Genomic DNA, 18,075 nt, shown 5'->3' with positions numbered 1-18,075 from the left:
TCGACAAACATAGCTAAAAATTGCCTTAATTACCCTGATAATGGTGGAAGGTGCCACCTTGGAAGTCTGTGGGCTTAAAGCAGGTACACCTAGCATGGTGGCAGATGAAACATTCTCTGCATTGTCCTGCCAATATACCTCACTGCTAACCAGAAGGGATGAACTTCCAGGAATACGAAGGCTGCAGAAAGAACATTTACTTTCAATCGCCTCTTCAGTCTTAGCTCTTTTGTGCACACCGTGCCAAGAGGCCAACGGACGCTGTTTACTTATATGAATACAAAAAAGAATGACAGAAACAAAAACGGGCATTTCACCAACCAAGGGTGCTGGGTACTGTCTAAGCTGAGGTTAGACTGGAAACCACTCAAAATGAAAAGCTTTACAGAACTCAAGACTAGATGACCACAGTCCTAAGAGCCTCACCCATGCAGATGAACCCATACATGTGTTTATTTACCCTTAGATGAGGCTAAGGTAGGGCTGACACTCGGTTCTATCTCCCAAAAACACCTCTTGGCGAAAGCAGTCATCTTCTGGCCCCAAAATAGTTACATCTGATCACCATTCAGGAAAAGGGAAACTTTACACATTTGAACAATCTCAAGGCTCTGTCTTCCTGGAAAATGTGTCATAAGAAGCATAAAAAATGACACCACAGGACCTTATAAGAGAGTTAAGAGCATATTCATTAGAAATGAAATACAAAATACAATGATGCTGCAGAACAGGGGGCAGCAGATGAACAAGACTCCACCATTCCCTACCCTCACCCCAATCCAAGGAACGCACCTATATAATACAAATTAGAGAACTCAAACAGGGAGGTGGGAGGAGGGGTTTTACAAAGTGATTTTCTTGCTATACAGAAAATATATTATTTGCTGGAAGTCACTGCTGAGCTGTTAGGGGCCCAGGGTCAGTCACTGCTCAGGAAACCCCCTGAAGGCACACTGACCCCTACTGCTTCCCCACCAGTTTGCTGAACACATCGTAGATCTCTGGCTTTTCCTGTGCAAACTGCTCAGCTGTATTTTTCTGTAGCCAGTCGGATGAACGCATCTGTTGCTGCAGAAGGCCAATGAGGTCACCAAGGTTGGAGCTACTGGAACAGGTAGGCTCCTGGTGGCGGGACACAAAAATGACTTCGTCTGTGCTATCTGCTTTGCCATCCTGATCTGACTGACAAGGCTGCTCCTTCTCCTCAGCCAGTATCTCCTGCTCCCGCTCTTCCAAAACCTTGCGGATCCGTTGCATACCTGCAGTGGTATAAGGAGGAGAAACACTAGTGGATTAGTTTAAGCCACAAGCGTCCCCAAATCCTTTAGATCCAAAAAAAATTGGAGGATGGAAGGAAAGGGAGGAAAAATGGAGAAGGCAAGAGGATAATAATAGGATAAGTTTAGGATTAAGGAGAGGAAGAAACAGTGCTGCAGAAATTCTGGTGGGAGGAAAAAAAGAAAATATTACTCACCTAACTGTAGCCGGTGGGTTTTGTCAGCAAAGATGATGCGGAACCATCCGGGTTCACTGCATTCGAAGGCTTTACCGCATGACAGGAGGACCTTGTTATCCAGAAAACGCCTCCAGAGCAGCATCTCCTCCTCAAATGTGCCTGTCCTAAGGTACTAGGAGAGTCAGCAGGAGGGCCAGAGGTTAGTAACACATAGGCTAAATCACTGAGATCCTCATGAATTTGTGATTCCCATGAGGTCTGCAAAGGCCAGGGGAGACACCTTTTACCTCTGAAGTACAGCAGTTGTGATATAAAGGAAGAAATGGGGAGGTAAGTGGCTTGAGAGAAGTAAGATTCCTGCAAGGAGGGAAATGCACAGACAGATGAAAGGAAAAGAACGGACAGAAATACCAGGCAGGCCTTCCCTCTGCTCAGCAGACAACAGATTTGTTAAAACAAAATGCTTATCACAATATTAAACTTTCCTCTAGACGCAGTTGCACCATGTGTCTGCCCTCATCCCAGGAGAAGCCTCCCTTCCTAAGACTACCAACCTTTCGGAAATCAATCCAGACAAAGAAGCCTGCATTGCGGTTGAGAAAAGGAACCCCAAGTGTCTTCAACTCATCTGTCACGTACGTATGAGCAGCTTTTAGGCGGGCATGGTTGGCCCTCAGGTACACCTGGTTGATCCAGTCTGACCAGAAGGAGAAGATAAAGAAAAAAATCACAAACTGAGAAAGAATTCAGATCTGTTCATGTTTCCAAAACACTCACAGTGCCTTTTTCCATTTCACCCTTCACCTCCTTTTTTTGTTTCCTGTTTCCACAAATAGCAAAAAGAGGGGCAAGAACTATTTAGCAGTTTCATGTCTGTGCAGAATATCTTCCTGACCTTCCTGAGGAAGTTTCCCTACATTCATAGCTCTTAGTTGTTGTGGACTGTTAGCCACAACAGGGCAAAGCTAGAAATCCAGTTCCATTTCCCTCATCCCACAAGCCTGTATTCTTTGTTTCTGCTCAGCTGGTTGTACACAACACTGGCTATTTCTATACAAATAGCTATCACACTTCTTCAAAGCTGCTCCTGTAATTCTGCTGATCAGGAGCTCTGCAGAAATGGTCCTTTTCTGTAGAACTGTCAGCCTGGTGTTACATGGGCAGTTTCAGGATTACAGAAGACTGTCAAGTAAGCTGTACAAACAGGAGACCACTTGAGAAAGTAAGGGGAGGGGATCCCCCAGGTACCAAGACACACAGAATGGCAGAGGATCATACATGGAGCTACTGACTCACCTCTGTCTCTAAGCAGCTGTGCAACCTTGTGCTGGACAGGTCCACAAACGCCGTGGAAATAACACAAAGAAGCCACTGCATTAGCAACATCTTGGTTCTCTGTATATAAAGTACCAAAACGAATCCCAGAGACAGCAAAATCCTGCAGAAGACACAGAGAGACTACTTTATTACACAGGAAGAGTGGGACCCTGCTATGACTTCCTCGTTCTTTCCAGCATGAGGAACCTGAGGACACCAGGCCAACCCTACCAGTCAGGAAGCCATGGCACGACAGCAGCCAGCACTCACCTTGCTTATTCCCCACATCACATGAGTCCGTTGTGGATCAGGCAATCTGTATGTAGAAGGATGCAGATGGGCAGTTAGTGTCATAAGTGCTGAAGCTTTTGGATCACCAGTGCAGCATTGCAGAAACAAAGAGACAGCATTACACAATGACAGACAGTGCAGCACGGAACCTCAGTCAAGTAGGGAAAATTCAAATCCAACCTAACTTTAGAAGCTAGGAACTCCCTGGAACTAGTTTTAGACACTATTTTTAAATATTTCAGATATACAGATACTTGCAAGTGCTATATTTCATGCGCAGATTTCCTGCGCATATGAAGCTTGTACATATAATGCTAGAAATCAGGCCTGTGCCAATGTATTTGCCAAGAATTAAAAGTAATTTTCTTTCTTTCAAACCCCAGTATTTTGCAGAATGAGATAAAGTTCTTCTTTTGCAATGTTGTATATCCAAGCCCAGCAACACTGAGCTAACACTTAACACGTGTATTTTATTTCCTTGCAACTGAGCACAAAAAGAAAGATAGCACCACTGGTGAAAACTAGAAATTAAAAAAAAAAAAAATCCCAAAAAACACACCCTATTTTTAAAAGGTGAGATTTGAAAAGTTTTTCATCTCATTAAATCAATACCTAATAAAACCCATTCTCCAGTCTGTAATAACACTGTGATCTGTGACTACTGTATGAAAAAAAAAGAAAGTAAACAGCAACAGAAAGTCTTTACAGGCATCAACAAAAACATGGGAAAGAGGTAACAATGTTTAGGTAGGAAGAAAAGCCTCACTCTCAACAAATAAAACATCTGTTTCCAGTTTGGGGAACATCACAAGCAAATACTGAAGCACATATTGAAAAGTGTACCACAACAGAAAACTAAATACCGGTTTTCACTTGCTAGATTGCACTTGACAAAACTCATTTGCTATTCAGAAATTACAAAAAAAAGAAATCAGCGTGAGGCAGATTCAGAATTTGCTAGCTCATGACTTAACTTCCAGTCACAAGTTCTCAGCAAGGCATCATGTTGAACTGTCACTGGAAGATGGCCAGGGAAGTAGGAGCTGATTTTACCTGTCCATGCCTAGGACACTGTGAAACGAGGCTGATTCATCAAAAACTGACAGCATGTAGATCTCATCTACTATCACATGCAATTCATGTCTGCAAAAGGACAAAATGGAGATTACAAAAGAAGGCTGCTTCTGGTTTAGAAGCAGAGATAAATTCAGGCCTGCAAAGACTCACTTTATACAAAGAAGAGGGACATGAAATTTTGCAGAAGTAAAGCATTTGTTTCACAACTCAGGTGGTCTATTGTGTGTACATTCAAGTGATTTGAGATATATCCACTTAACTGTCACCTATGGCAACCATATAACAAGATAAAAATTCAACCATTTCCAATGCACTAGTGAAAACTAACTCCTGTATTTACTACCCATCTAGAATAAGTTGTATCATCATCCACTCAGAATCTTACGGATTCTGGATCTCAGAGAGTATCCGTGATCCATGATGAAGCTGGGAACCCATATTCATATATTTCTTTGTCTTTGCAAATACAGAGATATTGAGAGGAAGAGAACTCAGCTTCCTGACAGAGAAGCACAGCACCATAGTGTTTGCTAGGACTACCAACAAATAAAACTTGCATTCCTTGATGCAAGTTGCTTTGCCACGCCAAATGACTGCATGGCCCATGTTCCCTTGTCCCCACCACTCCCCTATCCTCTCTTAAGCCCACTTCTGTGTTTGAAGAATAGACTGTTTGCCTGACTTAAAAGATATTCACAGATAAATTCAGGGACAGCGACTAGTCCACCAAATTCTGGAAGCCATATCCAACCCAGGATTCCTCAGCCTTCCAAACTGACATACCTTTTAGCAAATTCCAGGTAATCCCGTAGCTCTGACAAGGAGTAGATGTCCCCAAGGGGATTTTGGGGATTCAGAAGAATTAAGGCCCTTACAGTGACACCCTGCAGAACACAAATAACACAGTATTAAGAAAGTGCCCATCATGGGATAAATTTTCAGTCCCTCTACTTGAGCAGTGAGTGTGACACAAGATTTCCCTTAAGCTTCCACCATGACTTTTAACCTCAAAGGTTAGATCTCTATGAGAAAACTTTTATCCACAAATTAAGATTTTTTTACAATTATATCACTTGCAAAGTGAACTGAGGAAAAGATTACAGAATGAATCTATGTTTTGAAAAGAGAGAGTCTGCCACAACCATTGCCACCGAGTCAACCACTTAATGAATTCTCAGCATGGAAGAGAACTTCCTCTGAGCTGTTATCAGTAACTGGGAAGTAATAAATTACTGAAGATTGCCCCTGAATGAGGCAAGAAAGATAGGAATTTCAGCTATGTGGATGAAAACTGTTCTCATTTAGAGCACACTTGGCTGGAGATGTCAGAGCCGGTAATGATCTAAAGATGTAGGTAAACATATACTGGGCTTAGGCCAACATCAAAACTTACACACTAACTCTTCAGAAAGGTGATACTCATCTGCACTTATCCTCTAGATTTGCACCTCTCTCCCTCCTGCAAAAACTCTCTGTGTTCTTAGTGGATTCATCTGCACTACTGTGTAGAGCAGTCAGTTTTGGGGCAACTCTGCTGGCCTTCCTGAAGGAGATACCCTGGGTAGTCCCTACTTTTTAGTGCATGCCCAAGTACGTTTTTTTTTTGTGATATGAATAGGTTCCAGTGCTTTGTGAATGGTCTGGTACTCCTGGTTTATCCTTTCTGCTGTGACCAAAATCGGACAGACATGACACCAGGGGATTCCGCCGAAGACTGATCCTGAGTTTGCAAGCATCCTAATCTCAGGTGGTCTAACAAGGACAACTGGAAAGCCAGGTGCTAGGTTTTAAAAATGTTTTGATCTTCAGGCCACTTCTGGGACGTGCTGTCTCAAACATATTGTAGACTTAACTCATAACGTGAAGCTCAGCTAAACTCACCTCTGCCCGGGCATCCTGCAACGCTTTTTCCAGTTTTTCCACTGTAAGCTGAAAAGGCCGAGTGCTTGTTCCAGTAATCTGAAAGACATCACAAAGATAAAAAAGGCCAAGTTATTTCAGTAGAGTCTGTCTCGAGCCAATCCCCTGAGAAATGTTCCCCCCCAAAAAATAAAAACCCAACAATAATGACCTAGCAACCATCTACTTATCCTTTTATACTACGGAGAGAATAAATAAATAAATAAAATCAAAGAAATGTTCATCGTAGGCTGGCCACACACAGAGAATTCTCTGGTTATCCTTGAATAACTAAAACAATGCAAGATCTCCATCTGCTCTTCCACCCCTGTGACCGTCTTTATTAGAACAGTACATACTTCTGTCTCCAAGGCTCAAAATGGCCATTTTTTTTCCTCTCAGGAGCCATTACTGGGAGTAAGGTACAAGAAAAGGACAAGACTGGAATCCAGATTTATAGTCTCAAACAACTTTCTTGCAAATTATGTGCCCAGTTTCCCAGCAATAAATTGGGAAAATGTCCACAGGCTGCAGCCTGTCCTTGTTCTGAGGACTGCTTTCAGAGGTTCCCAATGCTTGGCACTTTCCAGTATCAATTATTTTTTAACTACAGAGGTTGATATTCCCTTCTCTCAGATCTTACCTTACTGTCTAAATAGGCATACACCAGCTTGACATTACCATAGAGGAAGACACTCTGGGTAATACCACCGTAAAAGGGAGTAGCAATCAGAACAGCTTCTGGAACCGAGAAAACAAGATTGGTTATCAATAGGTCACAGACTTTTTCTCTCTTCTAAGGCACTTCAGCTAAACATGAAAGCTTTTTTACAGCTGTGCCCTCTAGAAACACTGCCTTTTCCTCCACTTTATTTTTACATCAATTCTTTAATCTTCTGCAAGAACCCAGGTAAACATAAGTATAGCCCACATTTAGTCTAACAAACTAAAACACGGCACCACAAAAACAGTGAAGGCAGACAGGGCAAGACACCAAGCATGAGTGCATGACATCTGCAGACGATGAATTTCACAGCACTATCTTGCAGGGAACAAGAACTTTGCAGTAGGCCAATGCCAACTCCACTACTTCACTTCCGTCAAACAGTATTTAAACAGAGTAACACATTATTTCCCATCAAAAATAAACATCAAAAACATCTCCCAACCATCCACTTACCCCCTGGATCACAAAGGACTGTAGCTAATGCAGAAAATAAAGAGCCACAACCATTTAAAACAATCACCTACAGAAGAAAGAGAGAGGGTAGTGATAAATCTGTCCACAGAAAGACACCACTATAAAATAATAATTTCTGACCACATCACTGAAATATATTTTCTCCCCAATTCTCTAGCATGGATGATCCCAGAATTTTCCTGCTGAAATCCCACTTCTACCAGAAATAACTTTAGTTCTGTTCTTTGCTTCAGAGACACTTTGTCCCGGTGCCTTTCTTGATTCTAATAAGCAATTTAGAAAAAGCGTAGGCTTTCAGTAGGGAAAAATTTGGGGAGCGGTTCTGAACCTCTAAGAAAGGCAAACTACTTTTCATCAGCTAATATGTGTTATCATCTCTTTGTGGTAACAGCAGCTCTGACCTCCTGCCGAATTTGTGCAAAAGTGAAAACCACTGTCTCGTACAGGAGCGGGTTCTAGAAGAGAGATGCTTGCATCTTCTGCTTCTAGAAGAGAGATGCTCGCATGTTGCATGAGTTTCACTCCAGGTATCAGGCAGAATCTGCTGCCTTGGAGAAGCAGTGATCAGCAAACTCATCAGTGGTAACTTCAGTTCATGTGAAGTATGGGCTTCTGCTGAATTACTGTAGCCAGAAAAGCAATGGCTGCACCAGCTCCTGCTGCCTTCAGCACTCAGCAGAGGCAGGAGTCCCTGATCTCCGCAGGAGCCTGCACCCAGCCTGCATCTCTCCCAGGTCAGCAAGTCCTGCAGCGACTCGGGTCTTGATGCCTTCCTTACAACACTGCCGCAAAGTTTGAAAAGGTCTGTTTTTACAGGCTAAAACTACTCTTGGCTTAATTACAGATGTTTGTCCTGAGGTGTAACAGCAGAATGGGACGAAATTAAACTCAGCTGAAACAATGGGCACTGTTTGTCAAGGCTGAGGGTTACAGGCACAGTAGGTCCCAAAGCTGAATAAGGAGAGGAAAACATAAAGCCCCACTGAGAGCACTGGCATGAGGAGTTGGCACACAAAAGTAAAGCATGAGGCAAATATACAGTAGACCCGAAGCGTTTTTGCTGAAGTGTGCATCAAAAGCTGCTGAAATGGCTATGAATCAACCTCATTTGCATGACAAAAGGCTGTCATCTTACCAAATCATTTGTTTAAAAAAAAGAAGATGAAACTGTTTGACAACAAATGGCGATACATTAGAATAGACATCAATGGAAAGTGGGTTACCCACATTTTCTGCTTTAAGAGGTGCAGGGGCCTTGCAGTAATAGGTCAAAAATCGAGCCACTTCCTCCCGTAAACTGAGAAAGACACAAAAGCAAATATTGATTCAGCTTATTCTTCAAGAGGCTGGGCTTCCCCAGGTCCACGTCTCAGGAAAATAAAGCCTGGGCACAGTAAAGTCTGGTGAAAATAGCTAGAAAACAGTATAGCTCAGGCCCATGCCACAGACATGACTTTAACACACAGCAAAGGTGCCATGGATAATGTCTATAATGGTGCATACATTTCTGATGAGCTTTAATCGAGGCATAGAAGAGAAGGATTAAAGTCCCTAAGTGTTCACTATGTTTCAAAAAACTGTTTGAAGTTATCTAATTTGTTAATGTATACAGTGCTTTTAAAACTGTTTGCTTTAGAAAATTTGCATCTTCTCTCACATAAAAGGATTTTTAACAGGATGAACTGGTAGGGCAGCTAATTTACAGTTTTGCAAAGAAAAATATGATTAAATGACCTAGAAAAGTTTTAACTAGAGAGTGTAGCAGAAGCAGTTTGTATTCATCCATTCTGCTTATCAGACAAGTAGTCAAAAAGAGAAGCGTTACAGAAAAGAGAAGACTTACAACATATGTCCCTTCCAGTCAGGATACTGAAGCAGCGGAGGCTCCATCAGATTCATATCGGTCTGTGTCAGCTGGGAGCAAGAAGAACCATTAAAAGCACAATCACTGGTATCAGAAACATGAAGATAGATGGGATCTGTGTACAGGCACATACCTGCATAGACACACACACACGTGCAACTTCAACAGCTGTAAAACTGGATTGAGAAAGCCACTGACCATCAAAATCAATGCAGCTTGGAGAAGCAAGGACTAGCAAACTGATCAGTGATAACTTCAGGTTATGTGAAGTACGGGCTTCTGCTAAGTTACTGCAGCCAAAGCTTCGCTGCACAGAGATCTACAAAAAGGATGCAGAACGGGCAATACACACGATGCTCGTAACCAAGATGCCTGCATAAGACTTTCTCTGCAAATGAAGCAACCCAAAGAGCGTTTTGCCCAAGCTCTGAGGACAACAGCTTTCAGCTGGAAAGTAAGTCCCAATTGTGAAAGCTCAGGTCTAGACTGTCAGAAAGAGGTAGAAAGGATTTTGAATCACAGTCAGATACATATTTTGCTTTAACAAACTTTCAATATATTAATTTTTTAATGAATTCTAGCTTTCATTTATGTCTCAGTTCCAAGTTACTACAGCTCCTTCAGATCTATAATTCTGATAAGTTTTGCTAAGCGTTAAAGTGTAACGGGAGCTTTCAAAAGACCAGAGAAAAATGAAATTCTTGATAATTCTTCCTTGGGGCAGCCACTTCATTACTTATTAAGAGTTCATTCTGATCTCAAAGACAGATTCACCTGAACTGTGAAGCCCTTTTTTAATGTTTATATTTAGATAAAGTACGCACAGTGCTTTTATCTAAATATTTTCAAGGTTGTAAATATCAGGGTTTCACATAATCCAGTTCTATGAAGTTGCAAGGGAAAGCACAGTGGTGATATGGGCAGAGAGGACATTTTACATAAACAAAAAGGGAATAAACAAATATTATGTACAATGCATCTTCCAAATATTTAATGGCAACCAAATCTATGAGTTAATATTAAAAAAGGTGAGGGTGGGGGGACACAACAAGTAGGTGATAGTGCAAGGGAGGAGGGAAATTCAACATGCAGTGTGGAAGTTTATCACATAGTAACAAAACCACAACCTTCTGTATTGGTGTTTTAATTACTGGTGTCAAGCTCTGGAGTTTACAGACACCGTCCTTATCCCATGCAGGATTACAACCTGATATTATAGGATTAAAGTTCTTTTATTCAGTTGTAGATGTTCTTAGAGCCTATGTAGCACAGAACTGTGCCTCCTTAGACCTCTCTCCTAAACTTATCTAGAGAATGCAACGTATCAGCAGACTTGGCTAAAAACGACTATGCGATAATTAAGAGGAGAACCCTTCAAGGTAATGCATTAAGGGCTAAGGAAACCAGATGGGCCAACTGAAAGGAAGACCATCTGAGATCTCACACCACAAAATGTTCTCTAATTTAAGGGTCAAAAGTTGAAGACAGAAATCTGATACACTGCTTTATTCAGTGGAAACAGTAAGTATTTCTTGTCCCAAACAGGAACAAATTATTTGCCTACAGTCCCAGCTGGTGCTTCATTCAGTGAATCCATACTGTTACTCCAGGCTGCGATGACTGAGAAGCTGGCAACAATGTCTTTGGTCAGCTTGTTGCCACAAGCATGATGGCTCATCTCACTATAGCCAAGGAAGTCTTAACTTGTTTTCATAAGGTGGCTAATTAAGATGCAGCTGACTACCATCTCCCCCTGCACTACTTACTGCAGGCTTCGTGTTAGTTTTAAGGGGAAAGGACAGCGAAGGAAGGAAGGTACCACCTACGCAGCCTAGAAGGCACCTTTGTCGTGCAGGCAGCAGCTCTGCCTTACCTGTTCTTTTAGCTGGAAGGCGGAGAAGTGGGGTAGTGTCCCCCCCGAGTCAGTGGAGTGGCAGGCAGAAATAAAACAAGGAACATTTTGAGGGTCGGAATTGGTGGAATGGGAGCAACCATGAACTTCAAACCGCAGAGGCCGACTGTCCAACCCTGAGCCGCCTTCCCTCCCCACAGACAAGTTCAGGTAGGAGAAACTGCCACCTGCCCGCCTCGCAGGCTGCACCTGGGCAGTGATTTTTATGGAAATCAAGAAATGTTCCTCTACAGCATGGTTCTGTTGTTTTCTTTTGACTTTTTCTACTTTTTGAGTTGTCTCATGTGTTTCATGCCTCTCCCTGGTGCAACCGAACAAAGTGAGCAGGCAGTAGCTGACCCAGTCTGATTTTGAGAGATTTCAAGAGCTGCCACCATTCACTGCTGCCACTCTCACACATTTCGGGTAAGTTCAGAACTGGGTGTCCAAATCATGCGACTTTATAGGACAGATGTGAAGATCCTTGAAATTAAATAGAGTTCAAAACTAATTTCAAAACCTCTGTATTAAATCAACTACTGTCAGGAGAAAATAAAATGCGTCTTATTTTCATTTAGTTTTCTGAGCCAAGTACATCCCCAAAGGGAAACCCATCATGAAGAGGAACAGAAAAACACCCTTGTTCCTATCCTCCTGGAAAAATAACATAAATAAATGTACAAAAAGCTGGATTCAAAAGTGACTTCCAACAAATAAAAAATTCATTATGAAAAACTTTACGAGAGAAACCTGAGCAACAGCAATAACTCTAGGTAAGCGCAAGCACTGAGGAGGAACTACCCAGCAAATTCAGTATTTCTGTTTGGAATAGGACTTACCCGCTTAGACATTAGGTCAAAGCAGAGTTTATTCTCACTGGTGCCAAAGTTTATTATACCCTAGAAAAAGAAATAATTTATTGTTTATAGACACTAAAAATATGTGCTTACATCACCTTAGCTATCACTTCACTAAACTGCCTGCAAAAAGCTTACCAAAGAAAAGTCAAAACACAGTTCACATAAACTTCACCACATATAACTCGAGACACGTATCTATGTGTGTGTGTTTACATACATATCCCGGGCACTCCTCAGCTTCTTAGTCAATAAACTGTCTGTAAGCGAACATGTACTAACAGTTTATACTTCTTCACATAATATGTTTAAATTAATCTTGAATTCACTCACTGGTATATATCTAACTACAAAAGAAACCCTAAAACAATTCTGATAAAACCAACGTTTACCCTTCTGCAGCAGTTTTAAACACAGTTTTGGATACATTTCTCTATCTAAAAGCATTTGTTTATCAGTCATTACCATTGCACTCCACTGATTTGCTCAGAAACCACATAAAACATGTAGTCATGAGAAGTGGTTAAAACACTAAATTTTCCCCTCTGGAGAGATGACCCTACAGTTTCAGGTTTAGGATTTGGCCCTGCTTATTTAGCACTACATTAGATCTTGAAGAGTTCAAATTTACTAGCACATTTTCATTATTGCAAGAGGTTGGGTAAATAAATTTTTAAAAATGCGAAAGGAAATTTAAGCAACAGTATGTTTGTGATGTTACAGAATCACAGAATCAACCAGGTTGGAAGAGACCTCTGGGATCATCGAGTACAACCATTGCCCTGACACCACCAGGTCAACTAGACCATGGCACTAAGTGCCATGTCCAGTCTTTTTTTAAACACATCCAGAGATGGTAACTCCACCACCTCCCTGGGCAGCCTGTTCCAATGTCTAATGACCCTTTCTGAGAAGAAATGCTTCCTAATGTCCAACCTGAACCTCCCCTGGCGAAGCTTGAGGCTGTGTCCTCTTGTCCTATCGCTAGTTGCCCGGGAGAAGAGGCCGACTCCCACTTCACTACAACCTCCCTTCAGGTAGTTGTAGACTGCAATAAGGTCACCTCTGAGCCTCCTCTTCTCCAGGCTAAACAACCCCAGCTCCCTCAGCCGTTCCTCGTAGGTCAGACCCTCCAGACCCTTCACCAGCTTGGTCGCCCTCCTCTGGACTCGCTCCAACACCTCAACATCTTTCTTGAAGTGCAGGGCCCAGAACTGGACACAGTATTCAAGGTGCGGCCTCACCAGTGCCGAGTACAGAGGGACGATCACTTCCCTAGACAGGCTGGCTACACTATTCCTAATAGAGGCCAGGATGCCATTGGCCTTCTTGGCCACCTGGGCACACTGCTGGCTCATGTTTAGCCGGCTGTTGATCAGCACCCCCAGGTCTCTTTCCGCCGGGCTGCTCTCTAACCACTCTTCCCCCAGCCTGTAGCGCTGCATGGGGTTGTTGTGGCCGAAGTGTAAGACCCGGCACTTGTTCTTGTTGAACCTCATGCCGTTGGTCTCGGCCCATCTATCTAACCTGTCCAGATCCCTCTGTAGGGCCTTCCTACCCTCCAGCAGACCGACACTCCCACCCAGCTTGGTGTCATCTGCAAATTTGCTGAGGGTGCACTCAATCCCTATGTCTAGATCATCTATAAAGATATTGAACAGCACCGGCCCCAGAACTGAGCCCTGGGGAACACCGCTAGTGACCGGCCGACAGTTGGACTTTGCCCCATTCACCACCACTCTCTGGGCTTGGCCATCCAGCCAGTTTTTAACCCATCGAAGAGTCCACCCATCCAAGCCCCGGGCAGCTAGTTTGTCTAGGAGGATGCTGTGGGAGACAGTGTCAAATGCCTTACTGAAGTCTAGATAGACTACATCCACAGCCCTGCCCTCATCTACTACGTGGGTCACTTGGTCATAGAAGGAGACCAGGTTGGTCAAGCAGGACCTGCCTTTCATGAATCCATGTTGGCTGGCCCCGATGCCCCGGTTGTCCTGCATGTGCCATGTAATGGCACTCAGGATGATCTGTTCCATCACCTTGCCTGGCACTGAGGTCAGGCTGACAGGCCTATAGTTCCCTGGATCTACTTTTAATTTCTCTTCCTCAAACAAACAGCTTGACCCACCACGTATTAGCGAGATCAAAAAAAACCCCACACTTTTAGCATATCTGTCAGCAAACCTCTAAGAAAGTTTTTTTCCTAGCAAGAAAGCCAGGAAAACACTTTGATGTTCTCACTCACATTGGGGTTCTTGTCTTCATCATACTTGTCAGCATGATAAGCTTTGTACCCTTCTTCAGTGGAGCCACGAAAAATGTTGGCAATGTTGCCACGAGCAGAGAGGTAGGGACTCCTCTGGAAGTCACAGGGGTTACAGAAGCCGTGCATGTCAACCCTCCTCTCGGTAAGCGGCCGAGCCCTCATCTCTTGCAGGTCACCCCCTCCTCCTCCCATTCCCGCAATTTCAGACAGTGCCTGGCTGAAGTCCAAGCCCCGAGGCATCGCAACGGAGGAGGAGGAGACGACGCTATGGCTCTGCTTTAGGATGCTGAGCATCTGAGCAAAGACATTGAACATGCGAAACTCATGCTCCCGCTCCAGTTCAAACCGGCGCTGCTCCAGTTGCATCCGACGCTCCTCCACATCCAAATCTCGCTGGAATCGGCGTTCTTCCATCTGCAAAAAGCGCTCTTCCATGGCTCGCTGAGATGTCAGGGTCTTCAGCAAGAGATCATCGAGCGGGTCCTTCACGCGCTGGCCTTTCCGCTTTTTTCTCAGCCGATGCAAGGCAGAGAAGCCAGGCCGGGGAACCATGTTCTGGATCTGTGATGAGTTTGCCATGTTGGGCTCACTGAAACCTGTCAATGTGTAAAAGCAAGGAATAAAAATTAAACATGCAGCAAGTAAAGTGGTGTGGACATGCTTTGCTGCCTTCCCCTGCCCTTCCTAGGAAACACCCTTCAAGCTACTGTAGTGTTTTACAGGAAAACCAAAGTAAATCCTGTCAGGTACATCTTGAAGCTTGCAAGGTTTTTTGAAGTTTGTTTTTACCTTTACACAATGGGCACCCCACTATGCTGCCAGCCCAGTACTTGGCCTCTGAATTAACCTGAATGATCGTCAGTTCCCCCCACTGGACTAACTACGTAACCACCACAGCGAAAAGGATGTGTTTCTTCCCGATCTCGGACATTAACCTCACAGTGGTTATTGTCTCTCTTCTTCCCCATCGTGCAGTGCTCTTCCATCAGCCTGTCCTAGACTGGTTTGAGATCTGCAGGATCTCCAGCCTGTGCCCTTCTGGGCAGCCAAGCAATGGCCAACTACACTTTCAGTGCAGGAGTCTCATCTCCTGTACATAGATATACTGTTTCTGCCAGTGACTTTCAAAAACATCTTCTTTCCAAGTCCTAATGAATAGCTTAGAAAGCCAGGCAATGATTATTCCCAAGTATTCTTCCCTGTTGTGTGTCCTAAAAGATTAGATCCGGAAAATATTTTAAAAGAACACAAGGAAAGTTTCACCTGCAGGTTTATAGCGTAGCTATGGCAGAAGAGGGTCTCCTGATACAATTCAGCATGAGGACTGCAGACAGCCCTGGTGATATTCAAATGATAGCAAAAAGCATGCAATTTTTTTTTCAATAAGGTTAAGTACTGTCGGCATTATATGCAGAACTCTAGCACACATGCCTAGCCCAGCTTATGGCAGACATGCCAGCCCTTTGGATTGCATACACAATATTTAGCCTAGTGCAGTAATTTTAGATTTTATTTACCTGCAGCAAGATACGTTTCGGGAATAGCCAGAAGACTATGAATGCAGATACCAGCCTTCTACTTTAAAGCTTTCTGGGATGTGGAAAAGTAAGGATCCCAACGTCAGTGCAAAAAACAGGTGTCTATCTCTGCACCTGAAAAAAACCTCTCTTTCTGGAAAACCGGGCAGAAGCCTTATGCTGGAATGTAAAAGGCTGTCCCTACCTGAAGGTGAAACACTGGTTTCAATAGGAATCTCCACCCTGGAGATGGGAGAGTCGTTCTGGGCCCTCTCCAAGAAGGCTCTCTCCATCTCATGTTCTTCAGGGGAGCCCTGCTGGTAAGACATGGATGGTGGGGGCTCTGGGGTCAAGCAGTGGTCATCAGAGTTCACCTCCTCACATTTGATTTCCATCAATTCAGGGTGCTGGGAGTGTCCAAAGGGCAGGGCCGAGGAGGCGAACTGGTGATGGTAGCTCTCCACCATGCTGCCCTGCAGCACCTGCTGAGCCATCATGCTGCTGCTCAGGGAGCTGTAGGCCAGGGTGGGCCGGCTGGTCAGCACCCGGTCCATCACCTCGTAGAACTTCCAGGTCCGGCCGCCCCGCGGGGCCTTGCTGTTGTCCTTGATCCGCCGGTACTCCAGCTTCATCTTCTTGATCTTCTCCCGGCACTGGTCGCCTGTCCGGTGGATGCCCTTCTCCCGCAGCACCTCGGCGATGCGGTTGAAGACGTGCTGGTTGCGCAAGCAGCTCTCCAGCTCCATCTGCACCGACTCGTCGGCCCAGAGCTGCAGCAGCTCCACCACCTCGGGGTCCGACCAGTTACTGCCGCGCTCGTACTTCTTCCCCCGAAAATCCATCGCTCCCGGGCTCCGGCCGCGGGCCGGCGGGGCGGGCCGGGGCTGGGTGCCGGCGGGCCGGGGGCTTGGCCCCCGCGCTGCCCAGCCCCCCCGGACCGAGCCCTGGCGGGCCAGCGGCGGGAGGGGACGCCGAGGGGGGCCGGGGGCGCCGGGGCCGGGGAGGCGGCGGCGGCGGCGGCACCGCGAGGGCGCCTGGCGCGGGCTGCGCCGGGGGCCCCGCCCGGGCAGCGCACCTGCCCCTGCCCCCGCCCCGCCCCGCCCGGGGGGCCGGGCCCCCCGCCGGGAGGGGGCTCTCGCACCTTGGCCCTCGGGGGCGCCCAGGCGGCCCTGCCTGCCCCCAGCCCCTAGCGGGCTATACGGCTGGCGGCACGGCTCGGCCCGGCCCGGCCCGGCCCGGCTCGGCACGGCTCAGCACGGCTTGGCTTAGCACACTCGCTACAGCCGGGCGGAGCGAGCTAGCTGGGAGCCGAGCCGGCATGTTCACATCCGGGGTGACGCACATGCGTGCAGCCTTATTCCGGGATAACTTTAGCCCGTGCTAGGCGTTCGCCGCGCTCCCGGGGCCGGACCGGGCTCCGCGCAGCGCCGCAGGGTCTCTCCCGCGCCCCTCCGCCCGCCCGGCCCCCGCTCCGGCGGCAGGCAGCACCGTCCTGTGCCGTACCGCACCGTACCACGCCGTGCCGGACCGCAGCCGCGCCGCCCGCGGGAGGCGCCCGCGGCCCCTCGCCGCGAGCGGCACCACTGGCCCCCCCGCCTCCGCCCCGCCCGGCACTGCCAGGCACGGCTCGGCACGGCCTCGCCCACGGTCACGCGCCGGGCTCTGGCCAAGGGCGAGGCGGAAGCCCTCGGGAGCTGTGCCGGCGGGGGCGTCCCCGCGTCGGTAGCCGCCGGTGAAGAGGCCGGCCCCGCTCACGCTTCCCCGCAGAGCTGCTCCCCCGGGCCCGCTTTACTGGCGGTGCCGCGGCGCGGGTGGCGGGTCTGTGGGGCGCGGGCCCGGCTTGGCTAGAGCTGCGTGGCGTGCGGGGTATGCAGCATCAGCCGGTGTTAGCCGCTGCCTCCGGAACCCCCCCGGGTCACTCGGACAGGGCTTGGGGACAGGTCACTGCCTGCGGTCGCTGGACACCAGGAAGGGACTGGTGCGTCCAGGTTGGCTGTCTTCCCTCCCACACCCAGAGAGCTTAGCAAGCAACTAAGGGACCAGCTGGAGGGACCAGACATGACATCAGTTCACTCCTCTGTTTACAGCCCCCATCAGTTACTTGCATGGTTCAAATCCTTCCCAGTACACCCCGTCCTCTGCTGCATCCCTGAATGGGGTGCAGGACTACAGAGAGCGAATGCAGGATTTCTTACTTTCCCTCTACATCACCAGCTCAGATTCCCTACAGGGATCTGTAATTGCAGAACTCGAGTCTCCACAGAGCTGTCCTGCAGCATCAGCCATGAAGATGGCCTCAAGCCATGCTGCAGGACAGAGTGTGTTGCACCGTGACCCATCGGTTTGGAAATTTCAGTCCAGACCTGAGCCTGGCAGGATAAGGACTGAGTCCTAAGGCAGTGAATGTGAACATAAAAACAGTAATTTATGAGAAAAAAA

At 46.4% G+C, this 18,075-nt stretch overlaps 1 protein-coding gene across 3 annotated transcripts; it reads right to left on the bottom strand.

Annotated features, from left to right (window-relative positions):
- ACCS (1-aminocyclopropane-1-carboxylate synthase homolog (inactive)) lies at positions 1 to 16,477 on the bottom strand. 3 transcript variants are annotated; one of them, XM_068398593.1, is made up of 15 exons: positions 15,842 to 16,477; positions 14,099 to 14,715; positions 11,836 to 11,895; positions 9,085 to 9,155; positions 8,469 to 8,538; positions 7,221 to 7,287; positions 6,684 to 6,781; positions 6,023 to 6,100; positions 4,925 to 5,025; positions 4,118 to 4,207; positions 3,044 to 3,089; positions 2,753 to 2,894; positions 2,011 to 2,153; positions 1,475 to 1,628; positions 1 to 1,259 (listed from the first exon to the last, which is right to left on the bottom strand). In XM_068398593.1, exons 1-15 carry the CDS (start codon positions 16,380 to 16,382, stop codon positions 961 to 963), a joined length of 2,577 nt encoding a protein of 858 aa, XP_068254694.1. In that variant the 5' UTR covers positions 16,383 to 16,477; the 3' UTR covers positions 1 to 960. The 3 variants fall into 3 exon arrangements, with proteins under 3 accessions (XP_068254694.1, XP_068254695.1, XP_068254697.1); XM_068398594.1 differs by having other exon boundaries at positions 1,174 to 1,259; positions 1,475 to 1,813; XM_068398596.1 differs by lacking the exon at positions 1 to 1,259 and adding an exon at positions 1,744 to 1,813 and having other exon boundaries at positions 1,536 to 1,628.
- Positions 16,478 to 18,075: the final 1,598 nt, after the last annotated feature.

Source organism: Nyctibius grandis, chromosome 4, assembly GCF_013368605.1.
Source record: "Nyctibius grandis isolate bNycGra1 chromosome 4, bNycGra1.pri, whole genome shotgun sequence".
Lineage (NCBI taxonomy): Eukaryota > Metazoa > Chordata > Aves > Nyctibiiformes > Nyctibiidae > Nyctibius > Nyctibius grandis.
The sequence above is the reverse complement of the archived record's forward strand: the minus strand, read 5'-3'. Positions and strand labels throughout refer to the sequence as shown.

Coding starts and splice junctions, on each gene's coding strand:
- ACCS (XM_068398593.1), bottom strand. CDS start 16,382: ATGGAGCTGGAGAGCTGCTTGCGCAACCAGCACGTCTTCAACCGCATC. Junction 6,782..7,220: donor AGTCCTTTGTGATCCAGGGG/GTAAGTGGATGG, acceptor TCTCGGTTCCAG/AAGCTGTTCTGATTGCTACT. Junction 3,090..4,117: donor AGTGTCCTAGGCATGGACAG/GTAAAATCAGCT, acceptor TTCTACATACAG/ATTGCCTGATCCACAACGGA.